This window comes from Microtus pennsylvanicus, chromosome 8 (genome assembly GCF_037038515.1).
Source record: "Microtus pennsylvanicus isolate mMicPen1 chromosome 8, mMicPen1.hap1, whole genome shotgun sequence".
Taxonomy (NCBI): domain Eukaryota; kingdom Metazoa; phylum Chordata; class Mammalia; order Rodentia; family Cricetidae; genus Microtus; species Microtus pennsylvanicus.
The window spans coordinates 24,988,710-25,011,435 of NC_134586.1; the positions used below are offsets into that span (position 1 = coordinate 24,988,710).

Here is a 22,726-nt window from a genome sequence, read left to right on the forward strand (position 1 = left end):
ACAATGCCTAAGCATCAGTAAAAAAAAAGTCCCTCAGGTTTAGGGGTTACACCAGTTATTCCACCACTGAAGGTTGAGATAGGAGGATTGGCCGGAATTTGATGTTTCCTGTGCGTCCTCAGCTTCACGGCGAAAGACAATGAACACCATGAGTTTTGGCACATCCACCATGGAAGATGGTCTGTGTAGAGACTAAATAAAAGGGGGCTTTACATTGTCTCCAAGAAAGTACTGTGGATGGTACTCAGTGGAGTTACTGGAAAGACAAGGGTCCCTTTTACAGCAGTCTCATAGATAAAAGAACTAAAAAAAAAATACAAACAGTAAACTTGATAATTTTATTAGTTTTAAGAGAAAATCTACACCCTAGGCAAGCTAGAGACCTCAGCAGCTGTCAGGTAGAGAGATATGGATAAGATGTTCTGAATTAATTTTGTGTTTATTTATTTATTTTTGGTTTTTTGAGACAGCGTTTCTCTGTGTAAAGTCTTGGCTGTCTTAGAACTCTCTTTTGTAGCCCAGGCTGGCCTTGAATTTACTGAGATCCTCCTTCCTCTGCCTCCCAAGTCCTGGGATTAAAGGTGTGTGCTGCCACCACCCTGCAAAGGCTGTGTGCCAGTTACCTTGGTTTTGTTTTTTTTTTTCTTTTGTTTTCATTGCTGAGGACAAAACCCAGGGCCTTGCACTTGCTAGACAAGTACTCAACCACTGAGCTATATCCCCCAACCCATTTTCTTAAAAAAAAAATACATATGGGGCTGGAGAGATGGCTCAGCGGTTAAGAGCGTTGCCTGCTCTTCCAAAGGTCCTGAGTTCAATTCCCAGCAACCACATGGTGGTTCACAACCATCTGTAATGAGGTCTGGTGCCCTCTTCTGGCCCTCAGGCATACATGCAGAAAGAATATTGTATACATAATAAATAAATAAATAAATAAATAAATAAGTTAAAAAAATACATATGTTGCCAGGCAGTGGTGATGAATGCCTTTAATATCAGTACTTGGGAGGCAGAAGCAGGCAAATCTCTGAGTTCAAGACTAGTCTGGTCTACAGAATGAGTTCCACGATAGTCAGGGCTACACAAAGAAACCCTATCTTGACCCCACCCTGCCCCTCACATGTGTTCCTGGTACTCACGGAGGTCAGGAAAGGGTATTGCATCCCCCTGGAAATAAAGTCACACATGGTTGTTGCTGGCCTGGTAGGTACCGGAAGTTGAACGCAGGTCCTCTGAAAGGGTAACCAAGCGCTCTTGGGCACTGGACCCTCTCTAGGCCTGCTTCCTAACTTAGAAAGCAGGCAAGTGGAGCCTGGGAGCAGCTGCAGTGCTGCTTAGAGAGACTGAGAAAGTTACCGGAGAGTCAGGGCTCCCTGTTGTGAGCTCTTAGTCTCACTAATACACTAATTTCAAAAGGATTTAAAAGCTGGCTGTGGTGGCACACACCTTTAATCCCAGTACTTGGAGTCAGAGGCAGGAGGATCTCTGTGAGTCTGAGCCTAGCCTGATCTACATAGCGAGTTCCAGGACAACCAGAACTACATAGAGACTCCATTCCCAAAACACTAAATGAATAAACAAATAAATAGGATTCAGGAAGACCTTGAAGGCCATATTTATATTTATTTATTTATTTTTAATTTCAATTTTTTTTTCCAAGACAGAGTTTCTCTGAGTAACAGTCCTACCTGTCCTGGAACTCACTTTGTAGACCAGGCTGGCCTGGAACTCACAGAGATCCACCTGTCTCTGCCTCCCAAGTGCTGGGATTAAAGGCGTGCATGACTACTGCCTGGCCTTGAAGACCATTTTTAAAAAAATTTTTTAAAGTGATTTATTTATTTATTTTTTATGTATATTGGCATTGTATCTGTATGTTTGTCTGTGTGAGGGTGTCAAATCTGGAAGTTACAGACAGTTGTGAGCTGCCATGTGGGTGCTGGGAATTGAACCCAGGTCCTCTGGAAGAACGGCCAGTGCTCTTATCCACTGAACAATCTCTCCAGTCCCCAGATTCCATTCATTCTTTTGACCAGGAGGAAGTAACTTTTCTTTAACAGCCCCTTGATAAACTCCATCTTCCTATGATATTTTACAACCTAGGAGGGACATTTGTGATACTTTCCTTGCTAGTTTTACCAGGAGAGTGGGAGCTGAGGCCCAAAACTGTAATCAAGGGTGTGTGTATGGAGGTTCATCCTCAATGGCCTCCAACTCACAAAAGTGGGCAGACCTAGGGTACCACTGCCTGGTCTGTAAGGCTGACCAGTGGGGCTGCTTTACTCCCTGAGCTTCAGGCAAGCTTTATTTATTAAAATACAAATGAAATGCCACTACAACGTCTGGGACAGGAAGAAAACGCAAGCTAGAGTCATCTGGGAAGAGGGAAGAAATACCCCCATCAGATTGGCCTGTAGGGATGTCTGTGGGCTGTTTTTTTTTTTTTTAAATTGATGATTGATGTGAGAGGACCCAGTCCACTGTGGGCGGTACCACTCCTGGGGAGGAAACCCTGGGGTGTATAAGCAGGCTGAACAAGCAAATGCAAGCAAGCCAGTAAGCAGCACTCCTCCATGGCCTCTGCATCAGCTCCTGTCCTGGCTTTCCTCATTGATGGTGTGGGACTTGGAAGTGTAAGCCAAGTAGACTCTTTCCTCCCTGAGTCGTGCTGGGTCTTGGCGTTTATCATAGCAAGAGAAACCAAACTAAGAAAAGACCCAGTGGGAGACATAGGTCTTGAGAGAATGATCTCAATTCTGAGGAATGGTGCTGACTCCCAGAAAAATCGGCAGCCTGAACCTGACCCTGACAACAGAGGTGATTGCTGTAGAGATGTATAGAGTGGACTTAGTCATCCAGTTAACCTTCCCTTCAAGAGCCCCAGACCAGCACACTACTTATCTGACTCAGAGACCAAGGTCCAGCTGCTTTTGCACCCTTAGGTGCCCCTCCCTTCTCCGACAGAGAGATGGAACAAAGGACAAATGAGAGGAAGTAATAGGTGAAAACCACAATGTTCTCGCCAGGTCACGCTAAGAAGCAGTTTCATTTTCTCTGACCTCTGCGCTGCCTTCTCTCCCAATCTTACTTGAACTCGAAGAAGAAAGCCTTGTAAATTTAGACGTCACCAGGAAACATCCGAAATTTATTAAACATATGAAATTTCAAACTATCAGTTTCTATTCTGCAGAAGTGACGATTCCTGTGCCTTTGGGGTTCCTCCCTGTGGAGGATGAAAATCCAGATGCCACTTCCTTCTTCATTTACATAGGACAGCTCTCAAGTAGCTGCTGCCACTCAGGAGCTAGTCATCCTCCGTCTACGCGGGTGACTGTGGCACTCCAGAGGAAACGAAACTCAGACACACACTTGGCAGAAGTCATCCTTGCTACATACGCTCGGGAGGAAGGAGCCCAGACGGAGCAAGATGAGCTCCGAGACAGGTAAAGGGGGTGCCAGGTCCTGGCAAAGTGTGCAGCAGATTTTTTTCCTCTTTACTTTGCTTCTTTCTATACAGACTTTTGTCTTGTTGGCCCAGACTGACCACAACTCCTGGCCTCAATGATTCCCCTGCTTCCCTCAGCCTCCTGAGTATATGGGAATGCAAGTGTCTGCTGCCATGCTAAGCTTGGGTCCATGGTCTTGAAGCGCACATCAATTATACATGGGTGGAACCTGCTTATGCTTGGGTCCCTAGGTGCTTTCCAACTTTCCTATTATGATTAATACATTAATATTGTTCTTAAGATGAATTACTATTCTGATGGGGGTATTTATAGCTTCTAATGATTTTGACAAGTAACCCTAAATCAATGTTGGTTTTATGGTAATAAAAAATTTAAGTTAGTTGAGTCTGGTGATATAGGCTTATAATTCTAGGTTCTTGGGAGTCTGAGGCAGGAGAATTACTCATTGAAGGTCTTTGTGCACTACAGGGCAAGTTCAAAGCCATGCTGGGTAATTTAGCAAGAACCTGCTTTTAAAAAAGGTGGGAGAGCTAGAGGGGATGGCTCAGCAGTTAAGAATATTCGCTGTTCAGTTGGGCGGTGGTGGCGCACGACTTTAACCCCAGCCCTCGGGAGGCAGAGGCAGGCAGATCTCTGTGAGTTCGAGGCTCAGCCTGGTCTACAAGAATTAGTTCCAAGATAGGCTCCAAAGTTACAGAAAAACCCTGTCTCCAAAAAAAATTTTTTTTTGTTGTTCTTGTTTGATTCCCAGTGCCCACATGAAGCTGCTCACAACTGCCTGTAACTTCAGCTCTAAGGGTTCCAATCCAATGCCCTCCTTTGGCTTCCACAGGCACACACACACATACACACACACACAGACACACACACACACACACACACACACACACAGGCAATTAAAAGCTTTGTTTTTGCTAAGAAGAGTTACGGTGTAGCCTAATGGTAGAGAGCTTGCCTAGAATATATGAGGCCCTGGGTTTAATCCCTCAGTCCTGCCCACACTTCAACCTGGAAAAAGTAAAACTAAAGCTAAATAAGAAAAAAGCAGAAGCAGTAGCAAATGGTCTATGTGCTAGCTGGCTAACTAGACAATGGTGAATAATGTCAGTCAGCTGTGGTTACTCCCACCTCTGATCTCAGGAGTCTAGAGACTGAAACAGGTAGATTACAGAAAATTTGAAGCTATCCTGGGCAACATAATACACTTCAGACCAGCCTAGGCTACAGTATGAGACACCCCCTCAAAACCAACCAACCAACCAACCAACCAACCAACCAACCAACCAACCAACCAACAAACAAGCAAACGGTCTGGGGATGTAGCTCAGTTGGCAGAGATTTGACTAACATGCAGGAAACCCTGGGTTCCACTCCCAGCACCACACACAGCAGACATGGTGGCTCACGCCTGTAATCCGAGCATTTGCGAGGTGGTATATGAAAAATTGCAGGCGGGAGACGTGCCCGGCTTTGGAAGGAAGTGACCTCAGAAGAGCTGAAATTGGAGCCCACGCCTGAAATTGTTTTTCTTATTGTCTTTGGCAGGGTTCAAATCTTTGGAGATTTAAAAAAATATATTTATTGTTAAGACATGGTCTCCTGTAGCCCGGGCCGGCCTTGAGCACACTGAGTAGCCGAGGATGACCTTGAGGATTTCTGAGGCACAGTGTTTTGGATACATTTGTCTACTATTTAATTGGTTTGGGGCTGGACACAGAAAAGAGTGGAAAAAACAAGGTTATGTGATCTATTTATTATAAACTGACTCTCAAAAGCAAACAAAACACAAGCCAGAGTAACGGTGACCCAGGGCAACAGTAGAGCCAGGGCAACCATGTTTCTAACTAGCTCTTATAACTTAAATTGACCTGTATTCTAAATCTATGTTCTTCTATGAGACTCGGTTGCCTTTACTCTGTATGGCCTATCCTGGTTCCTCTCCAATCCCTTTCTGTTCCCAGAAGTCCCTCTTAGCCCCTTCCTACCTAGTTAGTGGTCATTCAGCTCTTTATTAAACCAGTCACAGTGACACATCTTCATGCAGTGTAAAGGAATATTCCACAACACCGTACTCAACAGTTTACATATGGTGGAAGCGAAGTTCTTCCAAGGACAGTTGTCTGTGGAAGATGTAACCATGATGGTGTTGTGTAAATCCACTTTTGACCTTAAAATCTCCATCTCTGGAAAAACTAGAGAATAGACAGGAAGTAGCTCAGTATACAATTCACCAACAAGAAACGGCCAAAAAGGAAGAATAGCAAAGAGTCCACTGACTAGCAACCCTATAGGGATACCCTATCTCAACTGTTTAAATCACCCACTGACCAGACACATTGTAGGGACACCTCAGCTCAACTGTTTAAAGAACCCACTGACCAGCAACCCTATAGGGACACCCCATCTCAACTGTTTAAATAACCCACTGACCAGCAACCCTATAGGGACACCCCATCTCAACTGTTTAAATAACCCACTGACCAGCCACCCTATAGGAACACCCCATCTCAACTGTTTAAATAACCCACTGACCAGCCACCCTATAGGGACACCCCATCTCAACTGTTTAAATCACCCACTGACCAGCCACCCTATAGGGACACCCCATCTCAACTGTTTAAATCACCCACTGACCAGCCACACTGTAGGAACACCTCAGCTCAACTGTGGTAAGAACTGAGATCAGCTCTCATGGATATAGGGTCTGTCTGTGTTTATCAGAAAACCACGTCTGAAAATAGATTCTAATCATGTATAAAGTATGTTCAGCTTGCACACTACCCCAAAACAAACTCAAAGAAAGATGAGGTGAAAATAGAAAATGCTCGTAGAAGACTTTTGTAAAGCTCATCAATCAGGATTCAGTACTCTGCGTTGCTCACCAACATGTCCTCAGGAGAGCGACAGAGTCTGGAGGAAGAGATGTATCATCTATATCCCACAACTTCCAAATTGAACCTCTGGGACCCCTGAGAAGTGACTTTCCCATTAGATTGCTTTTCTTGAGGTCAGAGCAGAGTGTAGCCTAGGCAGACCTTGAACTCCGCATCCTTCTGCCACAGTGTCTAGTATGTGGGGATGGGAGGTGCACGCTGTACCGGCTTCGCTTTTCCAATATGGTTGTAGATTTGGGAGACTAGAACGCGTTACCATAGCAGCTCCAAGCGGATTGGGTGTTATCTGACAAAGCCATCTGTCTCTTGGTTCACAGGTCCTGCAGTTGTTGACCCCACTCTGAGGTAAGACATGCATAGTGCCTCCCAACTCAATAACATTTAAGAATTACACAACTATAGTTTATTTTTTAGTGTGCAAATTTGCTTGTCTTTATTAGATAGTAAAAAAAGGACCTCAGCACTTGTGGAAGGGGACAATACTTATATTTACTGTAAAAATAAAATAAGAGCTGGGCGGGCTGGAGAGATGGCTCAGCGGTTAAGAGCATTGCCTGCTCTTCCAAAGGTCCTGAGTTCAATTCCCAGCAACCACATGGTGGCTCACAACCATCTGTAATGAGGTCTGGTGTCCTCTTCTGGCCCGCAGGCATACACACAGACAGAATATTGTATACATAATAAATAAATAAATAAATAAAATAAAAATAAAAAACCCTATTCCTAATTATAAAAAAAACTTATATTTACTGTATATTGTATACTTAATAAATAAATTAAAAAAAAAGGGTGTGCACTCCCTCCGCTCGGCTATATTTCTTAAAAAAAAAAAAAAAAAAGAGCCGGGCGATGGTGGCGCACGCCTTTAGTCCCAGCACTCGGGAGGCAGAGGCAGGCGGATCTCTGTGAGTTCGAGACCAGCCTGGTCTACAGAGCTAGTTCCAGGACAGGCTCCAAAGCCACAGAGAAACCCTGTCTCGAAAAACCAAAAAAAAAAAAAAAAGAGGATTTTTGAATATATGTCAGTTTATTTGCTTATTTTCTTTTACACACATTATTATTATTATTATTATTGAGATAGAGCTTCTCTGTGTAGCCTTTGCTGTCCTTGAACCTCACTCTATAGACCAGGTTGGCCTTAAAGGCGTGCACCGCCACTGCCCAGCTCATTCCATATCATTTTTCAAATGTTTTCTATATTAACATTATCCTGGATATCTGGCTTTCACAGGCCATGCTCAGGGGTGCTGAGCGGGAAGTAGCCTGCTCTCATCAGAAGGATTTTAGTGATGTCTCTGAGCAAGGGCAGAGGAGCCAGCTCCCTCCCATCCTTCTCCCACCCCCCTCCCATGTCTCTCCACCTTTAGGGAATGAGATAAGTCATCTTGCTATCACGCTTCAGTCATGTGGAAAATCATGTTTCCTGGTGACACACAGAAGTAAATATGAGCATGTTTTAATTATTTGTCTTTTCCTTATTTACTTAATCTGCCTTTGTGTGTTTTAAGAATCTGTTTTTTAGTCGGGCGGTGGTGGCCCATGCCTTTAAGCCCAGCACTCAGAAGGCAGAGGTAGGGGGGATCTCTGTGAGTTCGAGGCCAGCCTGATCTACATGAGCTAGTTCCAGAAAAGGCTCTAAAGCTATATAGAGGAACCCTGTCTCGAAAAGAAAAAAATAAATAAAAGAAAAGAATATGTAACCATCTAACCAGCTACATAAATCGTTACCATTAAATTTATTTTGTTTTGCAACTTAGAAACCACCAACATTATGGCCCACTTAATAAAACAAACAAACAGGAAATTCCTTGTGTGAAAGGGGTTGTGGGTGGTAAAAGATGAAAAAGCCAGGCCAGGAACATCTTCCTTGCTTTAGGTTGCCCCTTGTCACACGCCCATAAAACTCTCGCTGTAGCGTGAATGAATGTCTAAGTGTTGATGTTTTAAAAACCAGCGCAGTGTGCCTGGTGCCTAGAATCTGTCCATTCTCGCAGACAACTGCCTGTCCCTGCCTCCCAAGTGCTGGGCTTAAAGGCATGTGCCACCCTGCCCAGCTCATTCCATATAACTTTTCAAATAACGCGACACTCTGCCCACTCTCTGCCGTGGTCTTCTTCAAAGACTTATGCAAAATCCTGGTAGTTATTATCTGTCTGCCCGTCCATCCATCCATCCATCCATCCATCCATCCATCCATCCATCCATCCACCATCTATCTATCTTCCTAAGCTGCCCTAGAAGCCAGAGTGAAATCCAAAGGCTTAACTCCATGATGAATGTTTTTCAAGAAGGCCACTATCCATCACGTGGGTATGTGTTGGCTTTTTCCTGGTCCCCACAGGCTCCAGGTTCCTGGATGTGCCATCCTCAAGGGAACTCGAGTCTCTGTGCCAGGTCTGCCATGGCCTGTATTCAGAGAGGTCAGGGGTAAGGACTGATATTTCTGTTTTCCCACCTGTGGTTTTGAGCAGTTTCTGCTGCTTCTTATTGAAGGCTCTTTCAGAAAAAGAATCGATCAGTTTTTGTTCTCTGAAAAACTGTATTTTTTTTTTTTTCAAAACTGGGTTTCTCTGTGTAACAGTCCTAGCTGTCCTGGAACTAGCTCAGTAGACCAGGCTGGCCTCAAACTCATAGAGATCCACTTGCCTCTGCCTCCCAAGTGCTGGGATTAAAGGTGTGAGCCGCTACTTCCCGGAAAAACTGGATTTTTATAGATCACTTAGAAATGACTTCAGCAGACTTTATTTACCTATTTTAGCTTTACCTATTTTATGTGCATGAATGTTCTGATCACCATGTCCATGTCACCATATGAATGCCAGCTGCTGATGAGGCCAGAAGAGGGTGCCTGATCCTCTGAAGTTATAGATGGTAACATGAGCCTCCATGTGGGACCTAACTCAGGTCCTCTGAAAGTGCTTTTAACCTCCGAGCCTTCTCTCCCGCTCCCGGACTTCTGTTGCTGTTGTTAATTGACTTGTTCTGGTTCTGCTGACACATCCTTGGGAGATCTGAGGTTCTGCTCTCACGCAGAGTCCTGACTTCAACTGGTCCAGATGGCAACGGAGGGCGGGAAACTACAGGTTTGGTTTTGTTTGCATTTCCACGCTTTCTCTCAGCTTAGTCTCTAATGGTCGCTGTGATTGGGAATAACTCCTATATCTTTTTGTTTCTGTTTAAATCACTGTTAATGGGACAGGCCCCCCCAGACCTTAGCACAACTGACGCCATGATGGAAGTAACATTCATGCACTGGAACCCAGTGAGTAGGCAGCAACACCTGTGAAAAAGGGAGCCAAGATCAAATCCATCGAAGTCCACAGTTCTGGGAAAGACGCTAATGCACTAACCTTGCTTTTTGGCTTCTGCTTTTTTCCCCTTCCGCCTGACTGTTCTTGCTGACCGAGGCATGTCAACACAGGATGTGGGTGTTGCGCTTGAAATCTCATCCGGAGAAAGGCTCAGGACCGTGCTTGGATCCCGAATACATCAGTGTAGTGGCTAGGAAATACTTCCTAAAGGCTTGGACCTGGTCTTCTCTGGTGGATCCCCCACAACATTGCTGGAAATTCTGGGGAGTCTGTCCAGAGCCACCACATGTTCCTGGGGAAATCTGGGTCTCATCTTGGTTTTTTTTTTTTTTTTTTTGGTTTTTCGAGACAGGGTTTCTCTGTGGTTTTGGAGCCTGTCCTGGAACTAGCTCTTGTAGACCAGGCTGGTCTCGAACTCACAGAGATCCGCCTGCCTCTGCCTCCCGAGTGCTGGGATTAAAGGCGTGAGCCACCACCGCCCGGCTGGGTCTCATCTTGGGATTGGATCCTTAGTCATGTTAATAAAATGGGTTTAGAAAGAAGTACAAGAAGCCGGGTGGTGGTGGTGCACGCTTTTAATCCCAGCACTTGGGAGGCAGAGGCAGGCTGATCTCTGTGAGTTCGAGGCCAGCCTGGTCTACAGAGCTAGTTCCAGGATAGGCTCTAAAGCTACACAGAGAAACCCGGTCTTGAAAAACAAAACAAGACAAAACAAAACAAAACAAAAACCAAAAACCAAACCAAACCAAAACCAAAACAAACAAACAAACAAAAAAACAAATACAAGAACAGTTATGTGAGAGATTAAAAGAAAAACCACAGGACAACCAAGATGTTTATCCCAGCAGCTGCCCAGAAGCAAACACAGGGAAAAGAGAAAAGTTATCTATTTAAGTCAGCCTGGAGATCAGCCACACGGTGGACAAGCAGCCACATGTCATAAAAGGGAGCCGAAGAGAAAGAGCCACGCCTGCTGTGCTAGGGAAAGCATGCTTAGGCTCCGACCAGCGCCCCGAAGAAAAAGGCAGAAGAGAAGCAAAACAAAGTCTTCCGGAGTCGGGATTAAATGCGTTTACAATAATTTCATTAGTTTGTAATAATTTCATTATTAACGAAATGCAGTGATAGAAAGCCTTGGAAATCACAGTAGGAGTATGGAGCAGTAAACTCCTGCCCTGGCCCCTTCGCTTGGTTGGAAATGGGTTCCTTCCCTACTTACTGACGTGTTAGTAAGCCACCTCTAAGGCCCTGCATTTCGGGGAGGATAGTCATTTCTATGTTCCCATTTTAGAACTCCCAGGAGCCCTTTGGATTCCTTGGCAAACGTGATAGTTCTGAAAATCCCCAAAGCTTTGTCCCTCACAAATCCCGTTTCCACGGCGTCTCCTTGTGAAGTTTTAGATAGTGCCTGAGGGCAGCCTCAGCCATACACAGTACGTGGCCTGTGTTGGCCACACTCTCAGCCTTCCCCAGTCAGCTCCCAGGCCAGCCAGTTGGGAAAATCTCCACAGCAGTGTGTGAAGTCAGGGAAGCAAACCCTCCTCCTCCTGCATCTCAGGCAACGTCTCTGGGGCTGCACCAGGGATCAAACTCCCAGGGTGCTCTCTGTTGTGGGGCAAAGTAACACTCAGAAAGGCAGGCTGACCCAACAGGGCTTCTTGACATCCCCGGAGCAACTGCACGGGGGTGGAGGTGGGGGGCGGGGGGCAGGAATTCCAGAAGGAAAGCTGCAAAATCTCATTAGAGGGGCAATTACTCCTCCTATCCCTTTGACGTGGTTTAAGGTACTCCTGCCTTACCAAGCGGGTGGTCCTGCAGCCAGGTGATGGACTGACTGGATTAATTCTTTCCTCCTCCTCTAGCTCCTCATCCTCCACCTGCTCCTTCTCTTCTTGTTTTCTCCTCCTCCTTCTTTCTGTAGCCCTAGATACACAGGTCTTTTGAGTTCACAGAGATCCTTCTGCGTCCTTTTTTTTTTCGTTTGTTTGTTTTTGGGCTTTGTTTTTGTTTTTTCAAGACAGAGTTTCTCTGTTTAACAGTTCTATCCTGGAACTTACTCTGTCAATCAGCCTGGCTTTGAACACACAGAGATCCGCCTGCCTCTGCCTCCCGAGTGCTGGGATTAAAGGTGTGCGCCACCACTGCCCGGCATAACTTCTCTTTTCCTTACATTTACTGTTATTAATCTGTGTGAGTGGGGCGGGGGCGGGGGAGTAGACACGTGCCGTGGTGTGCCCTCCCTTTTTCTAAATTACATTTCTGTATTTTATGTGTGTGTGGGAAGTGGGCGTTGTCCACACCTTGCCACACCTGTGGAACCACTTCTTTTCCCGCCTTCTACCATCCCGATCCTGGAGACTCAACTCAGATCATCAGGCCCGGTGCCTTTACCCGCTGAGCCATCTCCCCAGCTCCTGGTTTTGTTTTTAAGACAGAGTCTTGCTGTTCTTGAACTTGTGAACCTTCTGTGTCTGCCTCCTTAGTGCTGAGATTATATGTGCCACCACACCTGGCGATTAGAAAGAGAAACTTGTAAGAGAGAAGGACGGAGTGATATCTCAGTTGGTGGAGTACTTGCCCACATACATGAAGCCCTGAGTTCCCACACAGCGGTGGTTCCAGTTCTTCGGGTAGAGGCAGGAATATCAAATGTTCAAGGTCCTGCTGGGAAGATGGCTCACTGGATATAATGCTTGCTCTACAAACACAAGTACCCTATTTTGGATTGCTAGCATCCTAACAGTCAGGTCTGTTGGTGTGTTTATGTAACCTTAGCACCACAGAGGCAGAGTCAAGTGGATCCAGGGGGCTCGCTGACCAAGAGCTCTAGGTTCATCGGAAGACTCTGTTGGGGAAAATACGGTGGAGGATGTTAGAGGAAGATGTTCAGCACTGACCTCTGACCTCTGCACGTGTACATATGAGCAAGTGCATGTGGCCATATACACGTGAACATATATGTACGGCACACACACACATACACAAATAAATAAAGTATACATAGAACAGAAATCAAGGTCAGCTCTGGCTCCATATCAAATTCCTGGCCAGCCTAGGATATGTAAGATCTGTTTTAAAAACAACAAAGCATGAGAGGAAAGTTTCTTAGATTCCCCTAGACTGCATGGGAGTCTTTTTGTGTTTCAGGAGAAGAATTGAACCCCAGGAGTTTGAAGTCTTCTTCGACCCCAGGGAGCTTCGGAAAGAGACCTGTCTGCTCTATGAAATCAGCTGGGGCGGAAGGCGCAGCATCTGGAGACACACGAGCCGAAATACCGACAAACACGTTGAAATCAATTTCATAGAAAAACTCACCTCAGAAAGATCCTTTCGTCCATCTGCCCGGTGCTCCATCACCTGGTTCCTGTCCTGGAGTCCCTGTGGGGAGTGCTCCAAGGCCATCACAGAATTTTTGAGTCAGCACCCCAACGTGACTCTGTTTATTTATGTAGCACGTCTTTATCACCACATGGATCCGGGGAACCGGCAAGGACTCAGGAACCTCATTTGCAGAGGTGTGACTGTCCAGATCATGACTGAGCAAGGTAAGAAAAGAATGGTCCTTGAGGGAGTGGTGTTGGTGATGCTGGAATGGAATTCCAGAGGGGGAAGTTCAACATAAAGTGAGGAGGGACCAGGAGGGATTGACGAACAAAAGCCCCTCTCTCCTAGGTATCTCTGCCTCCAGCTCACCTAAAATGAACTTCCTTTTAGGGAGTGTGACCCCTTCAAGGAACAAATAGGCAAAGCCTTTAGGTAGAGTTTATGCTTGGTGGTTGTTGCTGCTGGGAATTGAAGCCAAAGCCTTGCAGGTGCTAAGCATATACGGGAGGCAGGCAGGCTCTATATACACTGCTGAGCCACATCCCTGCTCTCCTTAGTTTTTACTTGAGACAGGGTCCTTAAATTGTTACTCTGTACTCGCTACAGGCTAACCTTGAATTTTCAGTTTTCCTGCTCAGCCTTCTGAATAGCTTGAATTGCAGGCATGAGACACTGTGCCCAAGTATGTATGTAAATATGTATGTATGTATGTATGCATGTATGTGTTTGTTTGTTTTCCGAGACAGGGTTTCTCTGTGTAACAGCCCTAGCTATCCTGGAACTTGTTCTGTAGACCAGGCTGGCTTTGAACTCACAGAGATCTATCTGCCTCTGCCTCCTGAGTGTTGGGATTAAAGGTGTGCGCCACCACCGCCCGGACTCCAACTAATTTTAAATAATTTACCATTGCATTTGCTAGATGAACCAAATTTTGTGTTTCTTTAGAGTATTGTTACTGCTGGAAGAATTTTGTCAACTACCCACCTTCAAATGAAGTTTACTGGCCAAGGTTCCCAAATGTGTGGATGAGGCTGTATATGCTGGAACTCCTCTGCATCATTCTAGTAAGTGATTCTGGCTTTCTGCTTTTTTCTGGTTTTTTTTTTTTTTTTGGTTTTTCGAGACAGGGTTTCTCTGTGGCTTTGGAGCCTGTCCTGGAACTAGCTCTGTAGACCAGGCTAGTCTTGAACTCACAGAGATCCACCTGCCTCTGCCTCCCGAGTGCTGGGATTAAAGGCGTGCGCCACCATCGCCTGGCTTGCTTTTTTCTGTTTTGAGATAGGGTCTTATATAGTGTAATCTGCTCTTGAATTTATTACGTAGTGGAGGGTGACCTTGAATTCCTGATCCTTCTGTCCCCACCTTCTGAGTACTGGGATTATATTACAGTCTGGTACTACCATATCTGGCTTCCTAGTAAGTTCCTCCTTGTGTCTTTATGAAGGGATGCCTGCAGAGGGTGCCCTGGAGCTGGAGATAGAGGTGCTTGTGCGCCCCCTGGTGTGGGTGCTGGGAACTGAACTCTATGAATGGGTGCTACAAGAGTTCAGGTGCCCACAGTGGGTCCTCTGAAGTTAGAGACAGTGATGGTTGCTACTGGGATCAGCCTCAGCAGAGAAGTGGGTCTCGAATCTGGGATGTCTGGAAGGCAAAATGAGTACACAGAGTACACAAACACAGGATTCTGATGCAAGCTGACAGGCTGTCAGCTTCAGGACAGCTGCTTCTTCTTCTTCTTCTTCTTCTTCTTCTTCTTCTTCTTCTTCTTCTTCTTCTTCTTCTTCTTCTTCTTCTTCTTCTTCTTCTTCTTCTTCTTCTCTCCTCCTCCTCTTCCTCCTCCTCCTCCTCTTCCTCTTCCTCCTCTTCCTCCTCCTCCTTTTCCTGAGCTTCTTCTTCTGCCCTGAGCTTCAAACCTGTCTTTTATTGTAAATTTTACACAATGAAATCATTATTTTTTTCTTGCCACAGGTTAATCATTACCTGGGCAGAGCAGTTCACAAGAAGTATAAAGATTCTTTGAAGTCAGAACATTACCATTCATTATAACATTTTCCCACTTGCCAAGCCCCATGCCAGCCACTATATTCTTTTTTTTTTTTTTTTGGTTTTTCGAGACAGGGTTTCTTTGTGGTTTTGGAGCCTGTCCTGGAACTAGCTCTTGTAGACCAGGCTGGTCTCGAACTCACAGAGATCCGCCTGCCTCTGCCTCCCGAGTGCTGGGATTAAAGGCGTGCGCCACCACCGCCCGGCCCAGCCACTATATTCTTAATTCTTAGCTGAGTTAATCATAAAACAATTTCTGAGGCTTTCACCTCAGCGGCTAACGACTTGCAGTTACAGAAGCATAGGGGGGTTTCCCTTCTTGTCGTACCCTTCCCATTGTTGTTCCTCACAATTCCGACTTTGATTTATAAGACCATAGGCAGTCAGCCCCAAAGCCCTAGGTTCTTCAGAAACTTTATTCATCATAGTTAGTATAATTCTTTTGCCAAGTTTTATGACCAGGTAAAAAATAATTTCTGCATTTTTCCTAAATTTCCCCAATTCTTTCATCAGTCGGGTTTTCCCTCATAACCTGCTTTACAGCTTCAGTGCCTATCCGCTCTATCAGATCAGGAAGACTCATATTATCATACAGCACATCCATATTTTTAGAAGCCACTGGCGTGGAAAGAGAAAAAGAAAGTGAAGAACAAGTACACTAATAGAATTGCTCCAATCAGAATCATCTGTAACATTGCCAAATGCATATGCAGACTCCATAGAAGCAGTCCTCGGGGCACATAGGTGTTTTCTTCTGGGTCCTCAAGTAACAGGCTCAGTGAGCTGCCACTGGGTTGCCTGGACGGAATTGCTTCCTGTATCTCAGGAACCACATGTACAAGGGGGCCATGCTTTGCCATCTCCACAGGTTGTGAGCCCCCTGACTTGGGTGCTGGGAACTGAACTCTGGGTCCTCTATGAGCACAGTCTGCACTTGTACCCATTCCTTCACTGCTGCTGTGATAAACCTCATGACTGTAGTAAGGAGGCTGCTCGTTTGTTCCTAGACACTTAGCCCTGAAATAATCACACAGAAACTGTATTAATTAAATCACTGCTTGGCCCATTAGCTCTAGCTTCTTATTGGCTAACTCTTACATATTAATTTAACCCATTTCTAGTAATCTGTATATCGCCATGTGGCTGTGGCTTACCAGCTTAAGTTCCCAGTGTCTGTCTCAGGGGGGCTACATGGCTTCTCTCTGACTCTGCCTTCTTCCTCTCAGCATTCAGTTTAGTTTTCCCCACCTAGCCCTGTTCCCTGCACAGGCCCAAGGCAGTTTCTTTATTAACCAATGGTAATCACGGCATACAGAGGGAAATCCCACATCACACTACCAAGCTGATTATAGAAGCAAGGGTTTTCTTGGGCTTACAGCTCCCAGGGGGAGAATGTACATAACATCAGTGAGGCATGGGAGCAGGCAAGGAAAGGTGAGATATTAGACCTTAGCCCCATGAAGGAGGAGAGAGAGAGAGAGAGAGAGAGAGAGAGAGAGAGAGAGAGAGAGAGAGAGCTGGGACTAAGGGGACAACTATAACCTCTCAAGCCTGTCCTCAGTGATATATTTCCTCTAGCAAGGCTTCATGTTCTAAAAGTTCATCAATTCCCAAACCATGCCACCACCACACATCAAGTGATAAAATACTCAGGCCTGTGTGGATGTTTCATCCAAACCACCACAGCACCCTAACTGCTGGGGTATCTCTCCAGACCCTCTTATAAGTGTTTTTCCCTCCCTCCCTCCCTCCCTTCCTCTTTCTTTCTTTCTTTCTTTCTTTCTTTCTTTCTTTCTTTCTTTCCTTCCTTCCTTCTTTCCTTCCTCCCCCTTCCTCTTTCTTTCTTCTTCCTTCCTTCCTTCCTTCCTTCCTTCCTTCCTTCCTTCCTTCCTTTCTTCTTTCTTTCTGTCTGTCTGTCTGTCTGTCTGTCTGTCTTTGAGACAGGGTCTCACTATATAACCTTGGCTGGCTTAGAACTCACAAAGACAGACCTGTTTGTTTCTCCTGCTCTTAGTGCTGAGACTAAGGAGTGTGCCAATCCCCCCACCTTTCTCGGAAGTCTACATGAGTTCACAGAAAGATGTGGCCTCCTTTGTGCTTCTCTTCTGAGGAGTTCCCCATACGCTCTGGTTGCATTTTTTTTTATCATTTATACTGCATTTTAGTTATTGAACTTATTAACTTATCTTAAAGTGAGAGGACAAGATAATCTGAATCCAGGCATGGTGATACATGCTTGAAACCCCAACACTCAGCAGGCTGAGTCAAGAGGATCCTGAGTTCAAGGCCAGCCTGGGCTATAAATCTAGACTGTATCTCTAAAATCTGTACCACCGCGGCCAAAACAGCCTCCTTTAGTGGGAAGCAGGTAGGAGGAGGGAAGGGGCCAGTCAGCGTAAGGTGTATCTGGAACGTGTGGTGACTCTGTTTTGCCACACTCGTTGCTGTCGCCGTCACACTTCCTGGGGCTCAATGTTCCAAGGGGTCTTGTTTCATAGTGGTTGAGATCAGGCACACTATTGAAGAAAAGGTGCCTCATTCAAATTCTTAGTCCAAATGATGGCTCACCTGAATCCCAATAGACATTTTTAAATGTTTATAGTAATAGTAGTGTTAATTGCTACTGAGGATAAAATATAATCTTTGTTTCAGGGACTTCCACCCTGCTTGAGGATTCTGAGAAGAAACCAACGCCAGGATACCCTTTTTACACTTGTTTTTCAAAGATGCCATTACCAAAGGATCCCACCCCCCATCATTTGGGCTAGAGGGATGTGACCTGGGAGTTGGAGATGAATGAAATGACTGCTTGTATGTGTACTGTTTGGACAGCAAGCACTGACGGCACAATAAAAGTGACTGCCATGAAGAACCTAGAAATCAGGCTGGGGCTGTCACTCCTGGGTCGTGTACTAGCTATACGCGTGAGGCCCTGGGTTCAATGCCCAGCACTCCCAGGAAAACAGAGAGAATCTAGAAATTGAGCCAGGTACGGTTGTACATTCCTGTAATCCCAAAACTTGGGAGGCAGAGGCACCAGATCTCTGCGAGTTCAAGGCCAGCCTTGTCTATAGAGCAAGACTGAGGCCAGCCTAGGACTACACAGTGAGATCTCGACTAAAAAAACCCCAAACCTTCAAAATCAAGAATCTAGAAATTGAAGATTCAGGTAAGGTAAGGTGGGCATTCCTGGACTCCTAGTAATTTTGTGATAGAGGCAGGAGAATGACAAGTTCAAAGTCAGCTTTAGCTACACAGTAAGTTTGAAAACAGCCTCAACAGCTATGAAATTCAATATGCTGTCTTGTGGGTTATGCCACCTCACCAGTTTGTGGAATAGGGTCTCTCAGACCAGCTCACCAGCTTGTGTAATAGGGTCTCTCAGACCAGCTCACCAGCTTGTGTAACAGGGTCTCTCAGACCAGCTCACCAGCTTGTGTAACAGGGTCTCTCAGACCAGCTCACCAGCTTGTGTAATAGGGTCTCTCAGACCAGCTCACCAGCTTGTGTAACAGGGTCTCTCAGACCAGCTCACCAGTTTGTGTAACAGGGTCTCTCAGACCAGCTCACCAGCTTGTGTAACAGGGTCTCTCAGACCAGCTTAGTCATTTGCCTGCCTTCCTCTCCAAAGACTGTGATGGCATACAGCAGTCCCTGGGTATAGTGAGAGGTCTCTTGTTTGTTCCTGGCTGCTCAGCCCCATAATAATCACACAGAAACTATACTAATTAAATCACTGCTTGGCCTATTAGCTCTAGCTTCTTATTGGCTAACTCTTACATATTAATTTAACCAATTTCTATGAATCTGTGTATTGCCATGTGGCTGTGGCTTACCAGCTAAGGTTCTGGCGTCTGTCTCCTGTGGGGCTACATGGCTTCTCTCTGACTCTGCCTCCTTTCTCCCAGCATTCAGTTTAGTTTTCCCTGCCTACCTAAGTTCTGCCCAATCAACAGGCCAAGGCAGTTTCTTTATTCACCAATGGTATTCACAGCACACAGAGGGGAATCCCACATCACCTCCCCTTTTCTGTTTAAATGAAGAGGAAGGCTTTAACTTTAACATAGTAAAATTACATATAACAAAACAGTTATCAAGAAAGAATTATAATTATAACATTTATATCTACTTTATTTTTATCATAACTAAGGAAAACTATATCATTACTATCTACTTTTCAACTCCATCAAAGACTCCAGAAGGATAAGATATTACCTAAGTAAACAGGAAGTGCACTGTAAGCAACTTCCAAAACTCTAGAATTGACAGAGACATCTCACTGCCTGACAGTCATCCAAAGTTCTGTACCATTGGGGCATCCATCTTCAGCCCATAGACCCATAGTATTCAGCAGACTTTTCCATGAAGCAGGAAATTTCAAAGATAGTTCCACCTATATTGGCAGCTTGTCAGTCACTTTTTTCTGTATTCTGCAGAATGTCTAGAAGACTCTTTCATGAAGCAGGAACCCCAAAGGACCATCTCACCTTTAGGCAAGTTAAACAGTCATTGCTCTGTGGGTACTGCATGTCCAGTTCACACAGCATACTATCAAGCAGGCAAGAGCAATTTCTTGCCCAAATGGCTAACCGACTCCAGAAGGTGCCTCTTCGATGCCCATCTTCCTCTTGAAGTAGATTGGTGCTGCCAGAAGCAGATGTGTCTCACTGTCATGAAAAATCCTAAGTTATTAAACATTTTAAATGCCATATTCTGTTAGTCTTTGAGATATTTGAAGAATAACTATCCATCTGAAATATTTCTCTGTACATCTAGAAAACCAAACTAACCTGACTACAAGTTTGACTATTATAGATGACTATCTATTAACCTATATTTCTTAATTATCCATTACCTTTTTAAGTGAGCTGCACAAACACAACACCTTAATCAAGTTTAGAAATACATATACACAGTATAATAAAACTGACCTTAAATTTGTATCAATAGACCAAGATTCATACCAGTGCAAATCTCTATAGTATATCCCCCTTTAAATATAAACAAACATTTATAAACAATATTTTGGAAATGGGTATAGTTGTCTCCAAATTGCTTCCTGCTATTTATTGGGCAAAGTAATTTTTTTGAGGGGTGTTCAAGGCAACCTTTCAGGGAGTCATTGTCCATAAGACAACATTAGTCTGGAAGGTTCTCATCCTCTGTGGAAACAAAAGAAGAACCTCTTTTCCAAAGCACCATATCCTTAGACTCAAATTCTGAAGTCAAGATACCTTTAAAGTATATATGCTGGTTTAGTTTAGCAGCCCGTACAATGAAATGTCTCTCTGTACTTAGCTCATTCACAGTCAAAAAACTCAAAGAAAATACAATAATATACATAATCCAGACTCTCTGTCAATTTTTCATCTTTATGTGGCTTATATTTCTTTACTCTTTTTAATCTATGACTGTCTGTACTCTGTCTATTTCTTTTCTAACTCTCTATACTCTTTCACTGAAAGAGGCTAGGCTTTACAAAGTCTATCTATGCCCCACATTTTAAAAATCATTTATTTATTATTATTATTACTTGTGTGGAAGGGGTTGTGTGTGTATGTCATGACACTTCTGTGAAGATCAGAGAACAACTTTTAGGGTTCTCTCTCTCTCTCCTTCTACTATCTACCCTGGGGAATGAATGAAGATTGTCAGTTCAAAAAAGTAGTTTATTACTATTATTTTTACCCCCAAGTCATCTCAACAGCCCTATATCTATACATTTTTTTTTAAAAAAAAACTTCAGTGAAAGATACCATTTACCAATTATTATTGTATTTGTTTGGCTCCCAGCACCCAATGGAGTTTGTCTGTGAGAAAAACGAGGAAAGGTGTTTGTTGTTTGGGAATCAAGGCTTCCCACCTCATTAGAGCCAAACTCAGCATTTTTTTTTTTTGCTTTGATTTGTTTCTATTTTGAGACAGGGTCTCAAAAAGCTTCCAATTCACTATGTAGTTATGGATGACCTTGAACTCCTGAGTCTCAACATTTTTGCCTTTTATCCATCCACTTGTCCGTCTGGGATCCAGAACTCAGCTGTGGTCTCCTCTCTTTCCAGTTCACTCTGTCTTAGATCCAGCTCCCTTCTCTCCTGGCTACTCCTTATCACAGAAACCCTCAGGCTTTGAGCACATTTTCTTTTCTTTTCTTTTTTTTTCTTTTTTCTTTTTGGTTTTTCGAGACAGGGTTTCTCTGTGGTTTTGGAGCCTGTCCTGGAACTATCTCTTGTAGACCAGGCTGGATTGTAGATCCGCCTGCCTCTGCCTCCCGAGTGCTGGGATTAAAGGCGTGCGCCCCCACCGCCCGGCTTGAGCACATTTTCTTGACTCCAGTCATGCATTTCTATCTTGAAAGACATCTTAACCGTGTATCATCTCTTGTTCTAATGCAAAGGTTTGTATTAGGCGTGGCAGCATGCCCTCTGATCTCTGTACTCAAGAGGCTGAGGAGGGGGACCATGAGGCTGAGGAGGGGGACCATGAGTCAGAGATCAGCCACTGGGCTACCCATTGAGATTCTGTCACAAACAACCAATCAAACAAAAGAGGGAACAGGGCGATTGCTTAGTGGGCAAAGACTATCGCCCAACAAATCCAGGCAGAAAGCCAGGCAAAGTGACATGAATCCAGGATCAATGGACCCAAGGACCGTGGACTAAAATCTCTGAATCCATGCACTGAAATAAATCTTCCTTCTTAACAAATAAAATCAACCTTGGGTTAGGAAAAGGACCTAGCAACTTTGTGACAGAAACTACTCATAGAGAGTCAGAGGGAGTCTGGAAGACAGACAGATGCATAGGAAGTAGTAGGGAGGGACTTTGAGTGGGGAAGTCAATTTTGGTTTGAAAGAACAGAAGGATGCTCTTTTTCAGAGACATCAGCGAAGAGGGAAGATCAGCTAGTTGCTCCTCAACCTTTCTGATCTAGCAGGTTTGCACCCCAACCTCTGACTGCCTATCTTATTGATAAATAGAATAATGAGTTTTAGTTAAAGCTGTATGTGATGGCAGGGGCCGGAGACAGCTCCAGCAGTATGTAAATGTCTCACCGGGCCGCCGAGGAAGAAGTGGGCCAGTAACCATGGAGCAGCAATTAAAGATTCAAGTGCAGCTTCTGTGCCAAAGATAAAACAGCATGAAGATGGAGAGGCAGAGAGACCCCAAAGTTCATTCCCAGTGACAAACTTACTCCAACAAGGCCACACCTCCTAATTCTTGGTGACCAATCATTTAAATATATAATCCTATGGGGGCCATTCTTATTTGAATCACCACAAGAATGTAGATCAATAGTATAACACTTATCTAGCCTGTGTGAGGCTCTGGGTTTATTCCCCAGCACTGCAAAAAAAAAAAAAAAAAAAAAGAGAGAGAGAGAGAGAGAGAGAGAAAAGGGAAGACAGAAAAGGCAAGAGAGAGAAAAGCGTATCCTTACCTCTGTCTTCTAATGTTGTGTTATTCCCATGTACCTGTTTCTTCTCTGCCATATGTCTTAAAATAGCCACATCCACTCATTATCTATTTATAGCACCCACGTTCAACTACATTATTCTTAAAAATTTGACATCTATTATGTGCTTTTAACCTACCCGTTTTTAGGTTTTTGTTGCATTTTAAAAACAGAATTAATTGATTTTACTTTCCTAGTGTAAGTGTTGTGGCCCCAGCAGGAGCCTGAATCTTCT

General features: G+C 44.5%; 1 protein-coding gene across 1 annotated transcript; it reads left to right on the plus strand.

Annotated features, from left to right (window-relative positions):
* The first annotated feature begins 3,016 nt into the window (after positions 1-3,016).
* Apobec1 (apolipoprotein B mRNA editing enzyme catalytic subunit 1) lies at positions 3,017-19,742 on the plus strand. Its single transcript, XM_075981971.1, has 5 exons — positions 3,017-3,443; positions 6,679-6,706; positions 12,820-13,217; positions 13,942-14,060; positions 17,692-19,742. The coding sequence occupies exons 1-5, from the start codon at positions 3,428-3,430 to the stop codon at positions 17,815-17,817; spliced, it is 687 nt and encodes a 228-aa protein (XP_075838086.1). The 5' UTR covers positions 3,017-3,427; the 3' UTR covers positions 17,818-19,742.
* The last annotated feature ends 2,984 nt before the right edge of the window (positions 19,743-22,726 follow it).

Excerpts from the sequence above, each read along its gene's own strand:
- Apobec1 (XM_075981971.1), top strand. Across the intron at positions 13,218-13,941 it reads CCAGATCATGACTGAGCAAG|AGTATTGTTACTGCTGGAAG; the intron begins GTAAGAAAAGAA and ends GTGTTTCTTTAG. Across the intron at positions 14,061-17,691 it reads AACTCCTCTGCATCATTCTA|GGACTTCCACCCTGCTTGAG; the intron begins GTAAGTGATTCT and ends TCTTTGTTTCAG.